The 20,669-nt window shown below is 36.0% G+C and overlaps 1 protein-coding gene across 11 annotated transcripts in view; it reads left to right on the forward strand.

Moving 5' to 3' along the window:
• The window catches only part of CCDC91 (coiled-coil domain containing 91), a 398,587-nt gene that overhangs the window by 278,241 nt on the left and 99,677 nt on the right, over positions 1-20,669 (forward strand). For all 11 annotated transcript variants that reach the window (XM_025403285.1, XM_025403279.1, XM_025403278.1 and 8 more), the window contains one exon: positions 24-200. In XM_025403285.1, coding sequence (XP_025259070.1) covers positions 24-200 — 177 coding nt within the window. The remainder of the gene's footprint in view (positions 1-23; positions 201-20,669) is intronic.

Genomic DNA, 20,669 nt, shown 5'->3' on the forward strand with positions numbered 1-20,669 from the left:
TCTGGTCTTTATTTATTTTGAAGCTTGAAAAAGAAGCAATGAAGGATGCAGTTTTAAAAGCCATAGAAGAAGAAAGAAAAAATTTGGAAAAAGCCCATGCTGAAGAAAGGGAATTATGGAAGACAGAACATGCAAAAGATCAAGAAAAAGTATCTCAGGAAATTCAAAAAGCTATACAAGAACAAAGAAAAATAAGTCAGGTTAGTAATATTAACTGTTTGTAAATTTTTTTTTCTCATTTTTCTCAAAATGAAGTACCCTTACTCTTTTATTTTACTTAAAACAACCTTAGTAGATATTTATGACTTTTTAATTTTTAATTTTCATTTTGATGTTAATATTTTGAATTAATCATTTTTAATATTTTAATGTGCTTTCATCTTTCTGATATTGAAAACTTAGTAACTGACCATTTTACCCTTTTACTTTATTTTCTAAAAGGTCAAAACAAAATTTATGTTTAGTAATTGCAAATACATTAAACTTTGTGTTATTTTTCCTTTTCTCATACATAGAGGCAAACACACCACACACACATGCACACAAAATCAATACAAAATAATATATTTGTGTAGAAAACAATTTGATTCAATTAATTTATAATTCTAATTTGTAAATCTCTATACCTATAGTTGGTAACAATAATAAAACCTCACAAATATTCCCTATAGTCTCATAAAGATACATAACGATCAACAGGTGTGGCCTACATGCAAAATAACTTTTGATTGTTTATCTGAACAATTAAAAACACTACCTTAGGCTGGGCGCGGTGGCTCACGCCTGTAATCCCAGCACTTTGGGAGGCCGAGGCGGGCGGATCACGAGGTCAGGAGATCGAGACCATCCTGGCCAACACGGTAAAACCCCGTCTCTACTAAAAATGCAAAAAATTAGCCGGGCGAGGTGGCGGGCGCCTGTAGTCCCAGCTACTCGGGAGGCTGAGGCAGAAGAATGGCGTGAACCCGGGAGGCGGAGCTTGCAGTGAGCCGAGATCGCGCCACTGCACTCCAGCCTGGGCAACTAAGCGAGACTCTGTCTCAAAAAAAAAAACAAAAAAACAAAAAAAAACAACACTACCTTAGTTTGTTTTTCTGTGATTGAATTTGCACAGTCCTATTTTATAATTAGTCTTTTTATATATATATAGGCAGAAGTACTTAAATAAATCTTTCCTTAAGTATCAAAAGCAAAAGAAGTCGGTTTCTCATGTTCAAACTGTTAAATATACTACAATTTTTCATTCACATTATAAATGCAGCTAAAATGACTAACCTTTCAGATCAACCCAGATTTTTTTATGACTCATTAATCTTAGTGAATCCTTAAAAAGCAATACCCCAGATAAAAGTTACATTTTTTAAAGATGTCACTTGTTTATTCTCAGGAACACACAGTTACCCATTTGTTATAAAAATTAAACAGATCTGTAGGTAGCATCTATGGTAAGATAACAGTACTACAGTAGCAGATCTTTTTTTTCTTGCATTTTTTCACTAAAGCAGTATTACCTTTTAATTCTTACTATAATCTATCAATAAATGTATATTGAGTACTTATTGCATATAAAATGTTTGTCACTTCAGTTGGTTGGAATTTCATGCCAGTAAGGTCAAGTTCATTGGCTAAGTTCTTATTTGGGAGAGTTTATTTAAATTTGTTTTATGACCCCGAACATTCCTGTAACCTCACATAGATGTGGGCCATTCATCCCTTAAATTCGGTAAGAAGGCATGAAAAAATCAACACATATTCATCATCCTAATGGAAAAATATATATCTTAAAGAGCACACTTCTCTTCTGATTTGTCAGGAGTCTACAAGAAACATGCAGTATATGATACACTACTTTGAAATTTGTCCTCTGTAGGTTCAGAATATGGTGAAGACAATCTAAACATGTCTTGAACAAATTACATTAATTTCCTTACACATGTTTGCACGTTTTGCTAGAAAGTCTCTGCCAAGTTAAATTATATATCTCTATCATTTGGGTGGATTTCACGACATTTATTTCTTTGTTTGGAACACTGTTCCTTATTTATTTTTCTTGACTCTGTATGTTGGTTTCTATCCATTAGAAATAACAGCTACTGGCCGGGCGCGGTGGCTCAAGCCTGTAATCCCAGCACTTTGGGAGGCCGAGACGGGCGGATCACGAGGTCAGGAGATCGAGACCATCCTGGCGAACATGGTGAAACCCCGTGTCTACTAAAAAATACAAAAAACTAGCCGGGCGAGGTGGCGGGCGCCTGTAGTCCCAGCTACTCAGGAGACTGAGACAGGAGAATGGCATAAACCCGGGAGGCGGAGCTTGCAGTGAGCTGAGTTCCGGCCACTGCACTCCAGCCTGGGCTACAGAGCGAGACTCCGTCTCAAAAAAAAAAAAAAAAAAAGAAATAACAGCTACTTCTCACCTCTCACAGTCTTCATTGACTGGCCTTGTACTGGTGAAGAACCACACCAATCAACCTGATCAGAGATTTTGTGGGCCTCTCAAACCTTTATGCTAATCCATACTGCTGTGTTTGTTGTTGGCACCCCAAAGCTGTCTAAAGTACATGGTGTTCCAGTGCTCGCAGATAGGTGAGACAGAAGCCAGTCTCCCAGGAGCCCCTGGAAAAATTAGAACTTTGGACATGTAGTCCAACTCTTTCCCTCCCCAGGGAGAAGCTGCAATCTGAGGTTTTTTGCCCTCTTTCTTGGACTGAGCAGGGGGATGGGCTATAGCAACTGTTTGCTTGTTAATTTAATCCACCATCTTTGTTCTCACTGGCCCCTAGGCATCAGTAGTATGCCAGGTCCTGTTACTGCTCTGAGATAGGTAAGACAGAAGTGGATAACCTGGGCAGTTTCTAGGAAGGTTGATTGGACATGTAATCCAACTGTCTCCCCACCAGAGAAGTTGAGAGCTATGGAGTTCCTTTGGATCATATGGCACTGTATTGGGTATAGGGATTGTGGTGAGAGTTAGGTCTTGAGTTTTCCTGCCAGTTTCAATGTAGTTGGTTTCATGCTTGCCCAGGGTGAAGGACCCTCTCAATTTGTGTCTGAATTTTCCACAAAGGGTATTTGTGCATGCATCGTTGTTAATTGAGTGTGTCCATGGAAGGACAAAGGATCCAGGGTTTTCCTGTTTCACCTCTTGTTGACATCATCTGGTATTTTAATATTTTTCTAAATTCCCAAGGTAAAGGAAAAAGTAAATTAATAATGTATCTGATTATGATCATTAAACAAAATGAAAATTATGCTAGTTGTAAAATACCAGCTACAAGAAAAATAAGCATGTAGGAAACATGCAGTAAATATCCTTGAAGGGTACACTTCCCAGAAGATGCTTTTAATGACTTAATTGTATTTGTCCAAAATTTTCAAATAAGTTTATAGATGGCATTTATTAATTAATCATATTAGTTTCCTAGGAAAAGCCAATTGGAAAAACTTTTATATTACTACAGATTGGTTTGTATAAAGTCCCATGAGTTTAATTAATTGCCCTAAATTAGTTTTGTTGCAAGAATAGAAATATCATTTATAAATAGACTTTACCCCTGGGCTGCTAGTGATAGGAATCTGAAATACTGCCTCTTCATTCTGTGCATATCCTGGAGGATTTTAACTATGAGTTTCACATTTATAATTAATGTCCTTGTTACTTCTTTTAGGAAAATCCCTCAAATAAAGGGCATTACAAAAGCTGACAGATCATTATCTGATAACAATAAGGGAAACAATAATAGTTCCCCATATTCAAGTTTCATTAAGTTGCCTTTATTCTAAGCAAATATATTAAGCTAGTTTAGCTAAAAAGGTATTTTTATTTATTTTTGTTTTTGTTTTTTTGTAGCTTTGCCTGCAGAAAATAGTAGCGGTAAGATAACAGCAGAACTGGTGGTGGTGGAAATGGCAATAATTAACAATACTGACTTATTAATTCAATTCTAAGTGCTGAGCACTTTTCTAATTTTTTTAGATGTTTCATCTCAATTCCTCACAACCACCTTATGAAGTAGGTACTATTATTATCCCCATTGATACAGATGGGGAGACTAAAGCTTACAGAGATTATGTAACTTGTTTTAGGCCATGTGACTTTTTAGAAGAGTCAGCAGGCAGTATTCAAGTTCAGGCAGCCTAACCCCTGAGGCCTTGTAATTTGCCACTGCTCGATTCTATCTCCCTGTGTTCTCATCTTAGTATAAAGTACAGATTTATGTCATTTATCATTTAATATTTGAAATGATCCTAGGAAATTAACAGATAAGTTGTATAGGCAAAACTTTAAGAAGATGTTACTTTTATGTATTCATCCATTCTGTAACATTTATGGCGCCTCTGCCATGTATTGGCACTGTTAGACGTTTCTGACACACAACATTAAGCAAGATAGACAAGGCCCCTGTGCTTTCATAGAGCTAACATTCAAGTTGGAAAAGAGCTATGATAGGCAAGATAATGCCATGTGGTGCTGTGGGCTAGGAAGAAAAAATTCGGGGTTATATATTTAGCTGACAATGGTTGTAGGGGATTTCTTTAGACAATATAGTTAGGAAAGAAGCCAAAGTCAGTAAATTTTCATTTCATATAATTCAATTTATATGAGATTCTAGAGAAGAAAAAAGTGATATGAGAGAAGACACATAAGTAGTTACAATATCTAGGGGCAGGGGAATTTTTTGAGGGCGATGATAATGTTTTATATCTTGATTGTGATAGCGCTTCTATTTGGCAAAACTTAGCAAATTACACACTTAATATTCGTGAAAATTATATGTAAGTAATACCTTAATAGAGCTGATTTTAAAAAACAAATGACTTTCAGAATAACTGGATGGATGGTGATTTTGGATGTAATTTCATTTACTGAGGTGAGAAGAGGTTAAGTTTCATGGGGTTAAAAAATCTAATTTGTGACCGGGTGCGTGGCTCAAGCCTGTAATCCCAGCACTTTGGGAGGCCGAGACGGGCGGATCGCGAGGTCAGGAGATCAAGACCATCCTGGCTAACACGGTGAAACCCCGTCTCTACTAAAAAATACAAAAAAAAAAATCTAGCCGGGCGAGGTGGCGGGCGCCTGTAGTCCCAGCTACTCGGGAGGCTGAGGCAGGAGAATGGCGTAAACCCGGGAGGCGGAGCTTGCAGTGAGCTGAGATCCCGTCATTGCACTCCAGCCTGGGCTACAGAGCGAGACTCCGTCTCAAAAAAAAAAAAAAAAAAATCTACTTTGTGTGTATTAAATGTGTGATGCTTATTCATGAGCCTAGAGGAAATGTTGAGTAGGCAGTTAGAAATATAGACATGGAATTCAGGGGAGTTGTCAGGGCTGGAAATAGAAATTTTGGATTAATAAGCATATAGTTGTTATTTAAAACCAAATAAATAAAAAGGAAATATTTTCTGGATAGGGTTTTATGACATTCTTTTATGGATTGTGTCCATCTTCTACCTAGAAAGAATATGGCCACTTTAGATTAACGTGTAATACTGTAAATAGTTTCACACATAACAGTTGTACTTCAGATGAAATAATGAAAGTGTTAAACTTATTGGTGCTGTCTGTGTCACCCTGTAACCCATGATTGAGTAGCCAGGCATTCATCCAGACTTTCTATGAAGCTCAGGTCACCACTATGAACAGCAGCTTCTGCCACTTTCTACTGAGCCCCTGCCTAGATGCAGAGGCCAGTGCTCATTCTGTTGGAATACATAGAGCCTGAAGAGGCCCTCTCCAGGGACCTACCAACTGTTCTGAGTATTAACTGAAGGGACTGACTTTTTAAAAACTTGGAAGCCATTTTTAAATTCTAAGGTGTAGGTCACTTCACAGCACTTGAATGTTCTTTTAAAGAAAACTAAAACCATAATTAACAGCAATTAATATATTTCTTTGTCTACTAAGTCACAGTAGAAATTAGGAAATGATCTAGTATGGCAACGCAAAAACATTGTGTAACTTAAGCCACCTAAATTATTCCTGAGAAATGAAAAGGGAAAAATCAGCTTCTGCTTTAGAATTTACCTCTAGATTTCCTCTCTGCTAGTACTGGATTTACTGAGGAGATAAATGTTAAACTGTGACAGAAAACCGAGTACCTAAGGATTGTGGTAGATAATTCTCAGAATTTATTTGAGAGAGGTTTTCCTTTGGCCTTGATCGCAAGTTAAGACTAAGTCTTAGCATTGATTGTAGATTGTACATTTTTTCTGAGATACTAAAAGAAAATTTATGACCTTGGCTTATTGATTTTCATATTAAATTAATTCTGAGTAACTTAAAAGTCTTTGTTAAGTAACAGAAAGGACGTTTGTTGTTGACACCAAAGTAGGCAAAAAGAGGATAGTCATTAATTCTGCTGTTCTAGCAAAGTCCTGTAAAAGAACTCCAGTGCATACAGACACTGAAACGATGTCTGACGTTGGAAGCTCTTCATAATAGTTTATAACCACAGCCACTGTAATTTGGGGTTATGTTTTCCCCAGAAGCCACAGACATTACAATCAGTGGTTAAATTTTCCTTAAGAAATTTAGTACTGCCACCTGACCCCTCTTTTAAAAAAGGAAATAGCATTTCTATTTTAGCTTAGCAGGCTAGTTTCACAACCCTGAAGTTTTTCTGTGCTGACTTCTTTAGTTTTGATTCATTCATTCATTTTTAAGTTTTTATTTACAATACTTTGATAGTAACCTAGTTGATAATAAAATCATAATGACATTTTAAATTATCAAATGTATCATATCTATAGAGAAATGATACCTTTTCATCTAAGTCCTTTCTTCCATTATATTTTTCTTCAGTTATAGTCATTCAGTGAGATGTCTGTAACACAACATCTGCCAAGTTCTCCAGTCCAAAGAATGAGAATTCATCCTAGATTTTCCCTTTTGTCCTCATTTGCATATCTTTTGTATTTTATTTTATTTTATTTTATTTTGAGATGGAGTCTCACTCTGTCACCCAGGCTGGAGTGCAGTGGTGCCATCTTAGCTCACTGCAACCTCCACCTCCTGGCTTCAAGTGATTCTTCTGCCTCAGCCTCCTGAATAGCTACAACTACAGGCGCACGCTGCCATGCCTGGCTAATTTTTGTATTTTTAGTAGAGATGGGGTTTCACCATATTGGCTAGACTGGTCTCAACTACTGACCTTGTAATCCGCCCACCTCACATCTTTTTAATTATCAGAACCTTTCCATTTTACCTGAAAAATAATCCTTAAACATATACACTTACTTCAAACCTGTTATCTTTGTCTCAGTTAATATTTTTATTACTTACCTTGACCTCCTATATAGACTTCTTTACCTCCAGTTTTGTGCCTTTTCAACTTGGAGCAAAAAATGGATGTCATTCTCCCACTTGAAATTCTTTAGTGCCTCCCTGTAGCCTGTAAGATAAAAGTTCAAACGACTTAGCATAAAACATACATCTTTCATTGATCTGGTCTTTACCTGTCTAACTCATCTTCTGCTGCTGTGTTTCACATTTCATGCTTTTAGAAGCAAATGGCTGGTACTTATAGTGTGCTATTTTATGGTCTTGGGCCTTGGTTCCTACTGCACCATCAGCCTAGAATCCCATTGCTTCCTGCCTGGCAAAACCCACTCTTATTTCATAATTCACCATTTTTTACCCTCCATAAAATTTTTATTTCCTCCTTGCAGATTAAATCAAGAGCTCCTCTTGAGCATTCAATATATAACTATACTACTGCTCAGCCATACTATTATAAAAAGACCTATGTCTTCTCCAATAGATTACCTTGAAAGAAGGAGGTGAATCTTAACAAACTGCAATAGATTTAATATATAGGACCAGCACTTTCAGGTCTCTAAATGAGATTAATAATACCTGCTTTGCCTAGTTGTTGTGAGGCCCTTAGAAACAAGTCAAAAAAGAAAGATAATAGATTAGTGAAAAAGCTTAGAAACCATAAATAGCATGCAAATATTAGGTGGTATTGTGACAAAGCAGGAAACCTTGTCACATACTATTAAAGGAGGTGAAGCGTTTAGCCTTGAAAAGAAAGATAAAGCCATATTATTCACATATTTGCATGCATATATACTTTGATATGTATGAATGTATATACTTTATGTATGTATACTTTATGTATAAAAGTATATATGCACATACTATATATACACATACAAAAGCATATATACTATGTATTTATTATATTTTAAGGAGACATACTAATCTTTAAAAAATCAACTGGGTCTCCAACAACACAATTTGGCTCTTAGAGTTTTGGTAGCTTTTAATTGGAACATTTTACCAAGATTAGCGTTATTTAAAATAGTGCTTTGGATGTTATTATCCCCTTTTTGAAGAAGTATTCATCACACTGTCAGTTGGATGCCAAACTGAACTGATTCTTATTATTGTTACTCAATGAAAAACTTGGAAAATACTCTGAGAGGTCAAGGATAATTACTTTCAGCTTCAGAAAAATGTTTTCTTTGAACAACTACTGTATGTTTGCGCTACAGTGATGAATGGCTGCATGAATACAAGTAGAATTTTTAGGTCATAGTAAAGTAGTACACTCTCTTTCACTGGTCAAATAGAAGCATTACATTTAATTATACCATTCATATACATTCAAAAGATGCCATGTTTTCAAAGAGACATTTCCAAATCAGAATGAAAATGTCTTAGACATTCATTTGTACCTCCTCAGCATCTATTCCTCTGTTCCCAATGTGATAGTTTATTTTTTAGCAATGTGATTTAGAGGAAATTTAACCTACTTTCTAATTTACATATAGGTACTTGTTGATCTAGGCTAATAATTGTTTTCCATCCCCAAGGATGGATACATAATTTGAGCCAAGCTCTTCAGACGCAATTTGAGGACTTGCCTCCTCAGGTATATAAACTCTGTTTTTCACAGTAAGAAAATGAGAAAACCTTTAAAGCTGTTAGTAATTGTCTTGGGACCATATATGTAGAGCTTTTGAGAAAATAGAAACAACATCATTGGCAGAACTAAGAACTGAAGAAATTGGTATCCCAATCACATTGTTTGCATGCTAGATGGAGCCCACACTAAAGTTCTTTTATGTTCTCTCATGAGACTGTAACTTTCTTTTTTTTTCCCTTCAAGTCAATTTGTGCGGAATTTTCTGTTACTTGTGATCAAAAGAATTTTAACCGATTGTCAAATAAATGTGCTAAGGGGTAAAGAGGGTTAGATTTGAGTCCTAGCTTGTGACTCATGTAATTTTGACCAAGTTTTAAAAATGTATGAGGCTCCACTTTCAGATCTCTAAATGGGATTGATAATACCTGCTTTGCCTAGTTGTTGTGAGGCCCTTAGAAACAAGTCAAAAAAGAAAGATAATAGATTAGTGAAAAAGCTTAGAAACCATAAATAGCATGCAAATATTAGGTGGTATTGTGATAAAGTAGGAAACCTTGTCACATACTGTTGAAGGAGTTGAAGTGTTTAGCCTTGAAAAGAAAAAAAGATAAAGCCACATTCTTCACATATTTGCACGCATATATACTTTTATATGTATGTGTGTATATACTTTATATATGTATACTATATGTTTATGTATAAAAAATATATATACATATACTGTATATACACATATGTGTATGTGTATACTTTTATACATATTTCTTCCTCTTTAGTTATATATCTATAGATAGATATATCTATATATTATATATGTGTATATATTTTTATATATCTATATATTATATATTACATTACATATTATTTTATATATTATATTATATATATCTATAGATATATATATGTGTGTGTGTATATATATATTTTTTAACTTAGCTGAGGAGGGACAAATTAGAGGAAGTAGGTGAAAATTTTTAGCTCACTGCTGTCTTTTGTCTCTTAACCATGGGGATACATTCCGAGAAATGCGTCACTGGGAGATTTTGTAATGCAGATCTCATGGAGTGTACTTCTAGAAACCTAGGTGATATAGCCTACCACACACTTAGGTTATTTAGGTATAGTCTGTTGCTCCTAGGCTACAAACCAATACAGCATGTTACTGTACTGAGTACTATAGGCAGTTGTAACACAACGGTAAGTGTGTATCTAAACAAAAAAAGACAACAGTAAAAATACCTATTATAATCTTAAGAGACCAATGTTGCATACACAGTCCCTCATTGACAAAAATATCATCATACAGTGTATGACTGTACAAGCTGAAATTATGAAATCACAATTGATATGGCAAAATGTGCATCGTTATATCCAGGATTAAAAAGATGGATTGGGTGGAAGGTTGAAGAATGTGTGTATTAAAGAATATAATCTCTACTGTTCTTTCTACACTATGGATATCATTTCTATTCCTGTATTATAGGTGCAGGGCAAATTCCTACTTCACAGATTTGTACCCAATTACTAATATTTCACAAATTTATCATTTTATAATTCTAAAAAGTTCTTTGTTTCTGAAATAATTACTGTAAAATCCTTTTATAATACATTTAAAATACTTACATTGTTGTTTTATAAACTTATAAATTTGGTTAAGTAGCCTAAGTATTCTAAATTTCAGGATATACATGCCTCTCAAAATCATCCTGAGGATCAAATGATAATATAGCTGACCATTTTGTTAACTTTTAACCCAGAAATATAAAGCATGACTTTTATGTTTTTATTTTAATACTTTTTATATTTATTTCATTTAGCTCTTTGTCTTTCACACACCTTTGTTGGGTCACAGAATCTTCAGTACCACTAAATTGCTAATAAGGCAGCATAAATTCATTTCATTGACTTAGCACAGTGCCTGGAGCATAGTATGTGTTGTTCTTGCTAGGATGGCCACTGTTGTTGATACTACTGCTACTATTATTATTACCATGTTATTTACTGATGTAATTTTCACATCTAGCATAGTGCCATGCATAATAAGCAGCAGTTAAACAGATGGTTACTGATGATTACCAAATGCTGTAATTTTCCAAACTGTGTATCAAGCGGGGGGTGCTGCAAAGAATTCATAAGAATGCTGAAGGTTTTTTTTTTTTTTTCCCAACCAGAAGGTAATGCAGCAATACTTGAGCTCTTGAAACCAGATGAACTACCAGCTTGTCAATATTTGTTTATGTTACATTTCTTTCTCTTTTATTATGTCTTTGTGAAGCTGACATTTTGGATGCTGCTGAGATAAAAAGCAAGTACTATGCAAAAACCAATGTGGAACAGAACACCAGAGTGTTATTATCCCATCTTATTCCAAGGGTTAAGAAGTTTTGCAATGCATACTATGTACAAAATTCTCAGGAGTAAGGAACTATAGTTAAGGATGAAATAAAAATAGTTCCCTTTCAATTTTTATATATTATCTTTTCAGATGGCTAAGTTATCACCTACCTAATTAATCTATGGAACAACTAGGTATTTCTTTTGGCTTAGTAGGAGCATGAAAAAAATTGCTGAAACGGCAAGAGAGCCATAAACTAAGACAGTTGTGAGAAGCTGTAATCTAGTGTGTACCCATAGAATAAGTTGCTCTGGGAGACACAAGAAATGTAATAAATAATCTCTACTCTTAAGTAGGTTTTCTTTGAATTGGGGAAACAAATTCACATGTTCATTATGATGAACTGTGCATCTGTAGTCTGTACCAGATACTATAGTTGTATTCTAGTTATAAAGACTATGCTGTGTCATAAATATAGTTGTGGTTTCAAAGGGATGTCAAGTTGGTAAGATGGACAAGTAAACTGATAATTATAATTTTGAGCTACAGAGTGCTTTGAGAGTGATAAAATATAAGGTATTCTATGAGCACATTTGAGGAGTACTAGATCTACCCACATTGTGACGTGGAAGGCCTGAAACATTTCAGGAAGGGCTCCTAGAGATGATGATACTTAAACTGAATCATGAAGAAGGAGAAGTAGGCTTATTAAACAGAGGAGAAGGATGAAGGGAAATCATTCCAAGCTTGGAAAGCATGGCATGTCCGGGAAACTGCAGTATTTCCTATATACATGACATTAGTATTTACCATATACATGAAAACATGGTAGCTTCTACAGAAGTTACAAGTATGAATGAAACTTTCTCATTGTTTTCAAAGACATTACAATGAACTACAGAAATATGTCAAATTTATAAATTGTTCCAATTTGAGACCGAGTGAAATATTACAGAGTACAACATGTTGAGGCAGTTGAAAACACAGAGATGGAAATGAGCACAGTGTTTGGCGGATATCAGTTTGACAAATCGAAATGTTTTTTGGGACAGTATTATAAAACAGAGATGGAATTAATATACATGAGCCAATTATGAGAACATTGAAGTCAAAGAGACAAATTTGGATTTAATATTATCACAAACAGAATGCCACCAGAGGCTCCACTGGCACAAAAGGGACAAGAGCTAAATATTTTTTATGGAAAATTAACTGGACAGCCTTAAATGTGATGCACAGAAGCAAGAAAAAGTCTAAACATAAGAATACTCTGTAGAAGTTGCTGGAATACTTGATATGCATGAAGAGGGCAGCGTAGCCGACATGATGGCAGTTGAAATAGTGAAGAAAGGACAGATAAACATTTTGAGGGGAAGACTGAACCTGGTGACTGGAAATAGGATATGAAACCAAACATGTCTCTAAGGCTTAAAATTTTGGTGACTGACAACATTTGCTTCTGATAAATATAATTCAGCATGTCTGTCTCTGGGGGTAATAACAAAAATTGACCATTTTGGGGTAATCCTGGTCAGAATAACAATAAATGAACAAAAAACTTTTTTTTTGAAGAAGTGTAGCAAGATGGTGGAATAGGAATAGAAGGCTTCACTGACCATCCTTCCTGCCCGGACACCAGTTTAACAACTATCTACACAGAAAAAGCAGCTTTATAAAAACCAAGAAACAGGTGAGCAGAGTACTTGATTTTTACTTTATATTGCTGATAGAGACACTGAAGAGGTAGGCAAAACACTCTTGAATCTCTGATACCACTCCTCCCCATCCAAAGAGTGTCTCTCTGCCCTGGGGAGAAGAGCCAGCAATTGGGAAGCATTGAACTCAGTGCTGCCCTTGTTATACCAGAAAGCAAAACCAGACCAAACTTACCTGACACCTGCCCACTGAGTGAGCATTTAAATCAGCCTTAGCCAGAGGGGAATCACTGATCCTAGCAATCAGTAAGAACTTGAGTTCCCCCAAGCCTTACCACAATGGGCTAAAGTGCTCTGGGGCCCAAAATGAATGCAGAAGTCTAGGCCACAAGGACTGCAACACGTAGGCGAGTCCTAGCGCAGAACCAGGCCAAAAGCCAGTGGAATGGTGGGCAACCGACTGAGATACTAGCTAGGATGGCTGAGGTAGTGTGGCATCACCCATCCCCAGCCCCAGGTTGTACAGCTCCCAGCTCCAAAAGACACCCCTTCCTTCCACTTAAGGAGAGGAGACGTAACAGTAGGGAGGACTTTGTCTTGCATCTTGGATACTAGCTCAGCCACAGCAGGATAGAGCATTGGTGAGAGTCACGAGGCCTCCTTTCCAGGTCCTAGTTCCTGGGTGACATTTCTAGACACATCTTAGGCAGAAGGGAACTTGCTGCCTTGAAAGGAAGGACCCAGTCCTGACAGGATTCATTCCCTGTCAACTCAAGAGCCCTTGGGCCCTGAATAAGCAGCAGCAATACCCAGGTACTATATCAAGGGCCTTGGGTGAGCCTCTGAGACTTGCTGGCTTCAGATGAGGCTCAGCACAGTCCCAGTTGTGGTGACTAAAGGATGAGACTCCTGCTAGAGAATGGTAGAGGGAAAAGTAAAGGGGACTTTGTCCGGCACCTTAAATACCAGCTTGGTCTCAGTGGGGTAGAGCACCAAGTAGACCCCTAGGGTTCCCAATTCTAGGACTTCGCTCTTGGATGACATTCCTGGAACAGTCCTGAGCCAGAGGAGGAGTTCATTTTCCTGAAGCGTGAGTCCCAGCCCAGGCAGCATACACTACAAAATGGAAGAGCCTTTTGGCCTTAAGGGAACATCAGCAGTAGTCTGACAGTACTTTCTGTAGGTCTGCAGTACTTCACGTAGACCTGAGATGGAGTGGCCACTGGGTGAGGCTCCTCTGCCTTTGGAAAGGGGAGGGAAGAGTGGGAAGGATTGTACCTTGTAGTTTGAGTTCCAGCTCAGCCATAGTATAATGGAACACCAGGTAGATGTCTAAGGTTTTTAACTCTAGTCTCCAGCTCCTGGATAGCACCTCTGGACCTGCCTGGGGCCTAAGGGAACTCACTGCCCTGAAGGGAAGGACATAGGCCTGGCTCACCTTGCCACTTCCTGATTGTAGAACCCTCGGGCTTTGAGCGAACCTAGGTGGTAGGCAGGCCTTGGGCAAGACTTAATGCTGTGCTGGCTTCAGGTCTGACCCAGCACAGTCCTAGGGATGGTGGCCCCAGCTGTAGTTGGCTCAGAATAGAGAGAAAAACTTCATTTGTTTGGGAGAAGCTAAAGAATGAGAACAAGAATCTCTGCCTTGTAGTTTGGAGAATTCTAGATCTTGTCCAAAATCATCAAGACTATACCTTTATGAGTCTGAAAGAACCACAGCATTACTGATCTTGGGGTCTCCAAAGAAAATCCAGCTTAGATTACAACATCCAAGTTTCTTTCAAATATTTGGAAAGCCTTCCCAAGAAGGATGGATGCAAAAAAGCCCAGACTGCAGGGACTAAAGTAAATACCTAACTCTTCAATGCCCAGACACAGACAAACATCTGCAAGTATCAAGATAACCCAGGAAAACATGACCTCACCAAATGAACTAAATAAGACACCAGAGACCAATTCTGGAGATACAGAGATATGTGACCTTTCAGACAGGGAATTCAGAATGGCTATTTTGAGGAAACTCAATTCAGAGAAGGAATTCAGAATTCTATCAGGTAAATGTAACAAAGAGATTGAAATAGTTAAAAAGAATCAAGCAGAAACTCTGGAATTGAAAAGCGTAACTGGCATACTGAAGAATGCATCAGAGCCATTTAATGGCAGAACTGACAAAGCAGAAAAAAAGAATTACTTCACTTGAAGACAGGCTATTTAATAGCAGAATTGATCAAGCAGAAGAAAGAATTACTGAGCTTGAAAATGGGCTATACATAAAGGAGACAAGAGTGAAAAACAATGAAATATGCCTACAGGATTTAGAAAATAGCCTCAAAGGAGCAAACGTAAGAGTTATTGGCCGTAAAGAGGAGATAGAGAGATAGGGATAGAAAGTTTATTCAAAGGAATAATAACAAATTCTCAAACCTAGAGAAAGATATCAACATCCAAGTCCAAAAAGTTTATAGAACACTAAGCAAATTTAATCCAAAAAAGACTACACCTCAAGGCATTTAATAATCCAACTCCCAAAAGTCAAGGATAAAGAAAGGATCCTAAAAGCAGCAAGAGAGAATAAACAAATAACATGTAATGGAGCTCCATTATGTCTGGCAGCAGATTTTTCACTGGAAACTTTTACAGGCCAGGAGAGTGGCATGGCGTATTTAAAGTGCTGAAGGAAATCAACTTTTACCCTAGAATAGTACATTCAACAAAATCATCCTTCAGACATGAAGGAGTAATAAATGCTTTCTCAGACAAACAAAAACTATGGGATTTTATCAACACAGGACCTGTCCTATAAGAAATGCTAAAGAGAGTACTTCAGTTGGAAAGAAAATGACCTTTATGAGCAATAAGAAATCATCTGAATGTACAAAACTCTCTGGTAATAGTAAGTACACAGAAAAATACAGAGTATTATAACACTGTAACTCTGGTATGTAAACTCTTATCCTAAGGAGAAAGAATAAACAATGAACCAATCAAAAATAATGACTACAAGAAGTTTTCAAGACATAATACAATAAAATATAAATAATAACAAAAAGCTAAAAACTGTGGGGATGAAGTTAAGGTTTTCCTTGATTGTTTATTTGAGCAAACTATTTTAAGTTGCTTAAAATAATGGGTTCTAAGACAGTGCAAACCTCATGGTAACTCTAACCAGAAAACATACAATGAACACACAAAAAATGAAAATTAAGAAAACAAATCATATCACCAGAGAAAATCATCTTCACTAAAAGGAAAGAAAGAAAGGAGGAAGAGGAGACTACAAAACAATCACACACACACACACACACACACACACACACACACACACAAAGCCAGAGTAAGCCCTTGCTATCAGTAATGACATTTAATGTAAATGAACTAAACTGTCCAATCAAAAGCTATAAACTGGCTGAATGTATTTTTAGAAAGGCCCCTTGATCTTGCCTATAAGAAACAACAGTTCATGTATAAAGTCACACATAGACGGAAGAAAAAGGGATGGAAAAAGATATTCCATGCCAATGGAAACCAAAAATGAGCAGGACTAGCTATGCTTAAACAAAATGGATTTCAAGACAAAAATTCTAAGAAGAGACAAAGAAGGTCATCATATGATGAAAAAGGAGTCAATTAAGCAAAAGGATATAACAGTTTTAAATATATATGTACCCAACACTGGAGCACCCAGGTATATAAAGCAAATATTATAGCTAAAGAGAGAGAGAGAGAGAGAGACTCCAGTAAAATAGTAACTGAAGACGTCAACAGCCCACCTTCAGTACTGGACAGATCTTCCACATAGAAATCAACAAATCAACACTGGAGTTAATCTATACTATAAAGCAAATGAATCTAATAGATATTTACGTGACATTTTATTCAAAGGTTACAGAATTCACGTTCTTCTCCTCAGCACATGGATCATTCTCAAGGATAGACCATATGTAAAATTACAAAACAAGTTTTAAAACATTTTTAACAATTTAAATAATACGAAGCATCTTCTCTGACCAAAATGGAATAAAACTAGAAATTAATAACGAGGAATTTTGGAAACTACACAAATACATGAAAAGGAAACACTATGCTCCTCAATGATCAGTGTGTCAATGAAGAAATTTCAGAAGGAAATTGAAACATATAATGGAAACACAGCATACCAAAACCTGTGTGATACAGCAAAGGCAGTACTAAGAGTGTAGTTGATAGCTGTGCCTACATCAAAAAAGAAAAATTTCAGATAAACAACCACGCATCTTAAATAACTAGAAAAGGAGGAGCAAACCAAACTCAAAATTAGTAAAAGAAAAGAAATAATAAAGATCAGAGCAGAAATCACTGAAACTGAAATGAAGAAAACAATACCAAAGATCAGTGAAACAAAAAGGTTGAGTTTTTGAAAAGGTAAACAAAATAGACAAATCTTTTGCCAGGCTTAGAAAAAAAGAGATGATCCAAATAAAATCAGAAATGAAAAAGGAGATACTACATTTGGTGTCTCATCTAGTACCTGTACTACATCTGGTATCTCCTAGTGGCTACTAGGAGCAACTATTTGCCTATAAATCAGAAAATGTAGAAGAAATTGACAAATTTCTAGATACATGCAACCTACCAAGATGGAATCATGAAGAGATTTAAAGCCTGAACAGATGAATAAGAAGTAAGGAGATTAAAGCGGTAGGAAAAAGTCTCTCAGTGAAGAAAAGCCTGGGAACCTGATGGCTTCACTGCTGAATTTCACAAAACATTTAAATCAGAACTAATACCAATCTTTCTCAAACTATTCCAATTGATAGAAGAGAATGGAATACTTCCTAACTCATTCTGTGAGGCCAGTATTACCAAAAGACGCCAAAAAAAAAAAAAAAAAATGCAAGCCAATATCTCTGTTAAATATTGATGCAGAAATCCTAAACAAAATATTAGCAAACCAAATTCAGCAATATATTAAATAATTTTTCATCATGACCAAGTGAGATTAATCCTTGGGACACATTCAAGTGAATTAATGTGATACAAAATATTGACCAAAGGAGGACAAAAACCATTTGATCATTTCAATAGATGTTGAAAAAGCATTTAATAAAATTCACCACTTCTTCATCATAAAAACCCTTTAAAAACTGGGTATAGTAGGAACATACTTCAACATAATAAAAGTTAAAATATGACAGACCCTCAGCTAATATCATACTGAATGGGAAAAAACTGAAAGCCTATATTCTTACATCTGGAACACAACAGGGATGCCACTGTCATTACTGTTATTCATCATTGTACTGGGAGCCCTGGCTAGAGTAGTCAAACAAGAAAAAGAGTAAAAGGCATCCCAACTGGAAAGGGAGAAGTCAATTTTTTTTTTTCAGATGATTTTATCTTATATTTGGAAAAATCCTAAAGATTCTACTGAAAAAACTTAGAACTGATTTCAAAATTCAGTAAAGTTTCAGGATACAAAATCAACATACAAAAGTCAGTAGCATTTCTATATGCTAAATGAACAATTTGAAAAAGAAAACAAGAAAGTAATACCATTTACAATAGGTACCAATAAAACTAAATATTTAGGAATTAACCTAACCAAACAAGTGAAAGAGCTGTACAATAAAAACTATAAAACACTAATGAAATAAATTGAAGTGGACACCAAAAAACGGAAAGATATTCTGTGTCCATGGATTGGAAGATTAAATTAAAATGTCCATATTTCCCAAAGCAATCTGTGAATTTAATGTAATCTCTATCAAATTACAAATGACATTCTTCACAGAAATAGAAAAAAAAAATCCTGTAATTTATATGGAACCACAAAAGTCTCAGAATAGCCAAAGTTATCCAAAGCAAAAAGAACAAAACTGGAGAACTCACGTTACCTGATTTCAAATTATATTGCGTAGCTGTAGTAACCAAAGCAGCATGGTACTGGCACAAAATGAGACACGCAGACCAATGGAACAGAATAGAGAACCCAGAAACAAATCCACACACCCACAGTGAACTCATTTTTGACAAAGGTGCCAGGAACATATACCGAGGAAAAGACAGTCTTTTCAGTAAATTGTACAGGGAAAACTGGATAGCCGTACGCAAAAGAAGGAAACTAGACCCCCATCTCTTGGCACATGTGAAGTCAAAATGGATTAAAGACTTAAATCTAAGACCTCAAACTATGAAACCACTACAAGAAAACATTAAGAAAACTCTCCAAAACATTGTACTGGGCAAAGATTTCTTGAGTATTACCCTACAAGCACAAGCAACTAAAACAAAAATGGACAAATGGGGTCACATCAAGTTAAAAAGCTCCTGTATGGCAAAGGAAACAATCAACAAAATGAAAAGACAACGCACAGAATGAGAGTAAATATTTGCAAACTACCCATCTGACAAGACATTAATAACCGAAATATATAAGGATTTCAAACAACTCTATAGGAAACAATCTAATAATCCAGTTAAAAAATAGAGAAAATATTTGAATAGACGTTTCTCAAAAGAAGACATACAAATGGCAAAAAAAAAATATGAAAAGATGTTCAGCATCATTGATAATCAGAAAAATGCAGATCAAAACTGCAATGAGATATAATCTCACCCCAGTTAAAATGGCTTATATCCAGAAGACATGCAAGAACAAATGCCTGGCAAGGATGTGGAGAAAGGGGAACCCTCATATACTGTTGATGGGAACGTAAATTAGTACAACCACTATCGAGAAGGGTTTGGAGCTTCCTCAAAAAACAAAAATAGAGCTACCATACGATCTAGCCATCCCACTGCTAGATATATACCTGAAAGAAAGAAAATTAGTGTATCAATGAAATATTTGCAGTCCTCTGTTTGTTGCAGCACTGTTTACAATAGCCAAGATTTGGAAGCAGCTTAAGTATTCAACAACAGATGAATAGATTTTTTAAAATGTGGTACTTACACACAACGAGTACTATTCAGCCATAGAAATGAATTACATCATTGTTAATGAGATTAAGTCATTTGCAACAACATGAGTGGAACTGAAGTTCCTAATGTGAAGTGAAACAAACCAGGCACAGAAAGACATACATTATATATTCTCACTCATTTGTGAGATCTAAAAATCAAAACAATTGAACCCATGGAAATAGATAGTAGAAGGATGGTTACCAGAGGATGGGAAAAGAGTGTAAAAACCCAAAGAAATGAAAAATAGAAATGAAAAGATCAGAAAATTAGACAATCAGTTCAAGAAGTTCTTCACATAATTTTGAAGAAACAAAAAGCAACACAATGCAGGAAGTCATAATACTATGTTATTATCTCATGAAAGTAAATCTGAAATTAAAGAATATGAATTTCTAGATTGTAAGACATGAATTTCTAGATAGGCCTGTAACTAGGTTCATCATGAAATTTTTGAGGAACGGAACAGAGCCTAGATACATAAAAGTTCTCTCAGAGGGAAAAAACAATTTGCAAATTATGAAGATTCAGAATAGGCTTCTCAATAACCTATGAAATTCTGCAAAAAATTTCAGCCTAAATATCTACACTTGACCAAACTATCAATTATGTGTGAAGGTACAATAAAGGCATTTTACAGATAAACTAGATATCAAAACATTTACATCTCATATGTTTTTCTCAGGAATTTCCTGGAGGACGTACTCTACCACAGCAAAGGGTAAACCAAGAAGAAATAATCCATTGGGATCTAGAAAGCTGGGAGATTCAATTCAAGGAATATATAGGGAACCCACAAGAATAGGACTGAGGGAGATCCCAGAATGGACATTTATTTAACAGACCTAGAGAACAACCAGTCCAGTTTGGAGA

Source organism: Theropithecus gelada, chromosome 11, assembly GCF_003255815.1.
Source record: "Theropithecus gelada isolate Dixy chromosome 11, Tgel_1.0, whole genome shotgun sequence".
Lineage (NCBI taxonomy): Eukaryota > Metazoa > Chordata > Mammalia > Primates > Cercopithecidae > Theropithecus > Theropithecus gelada.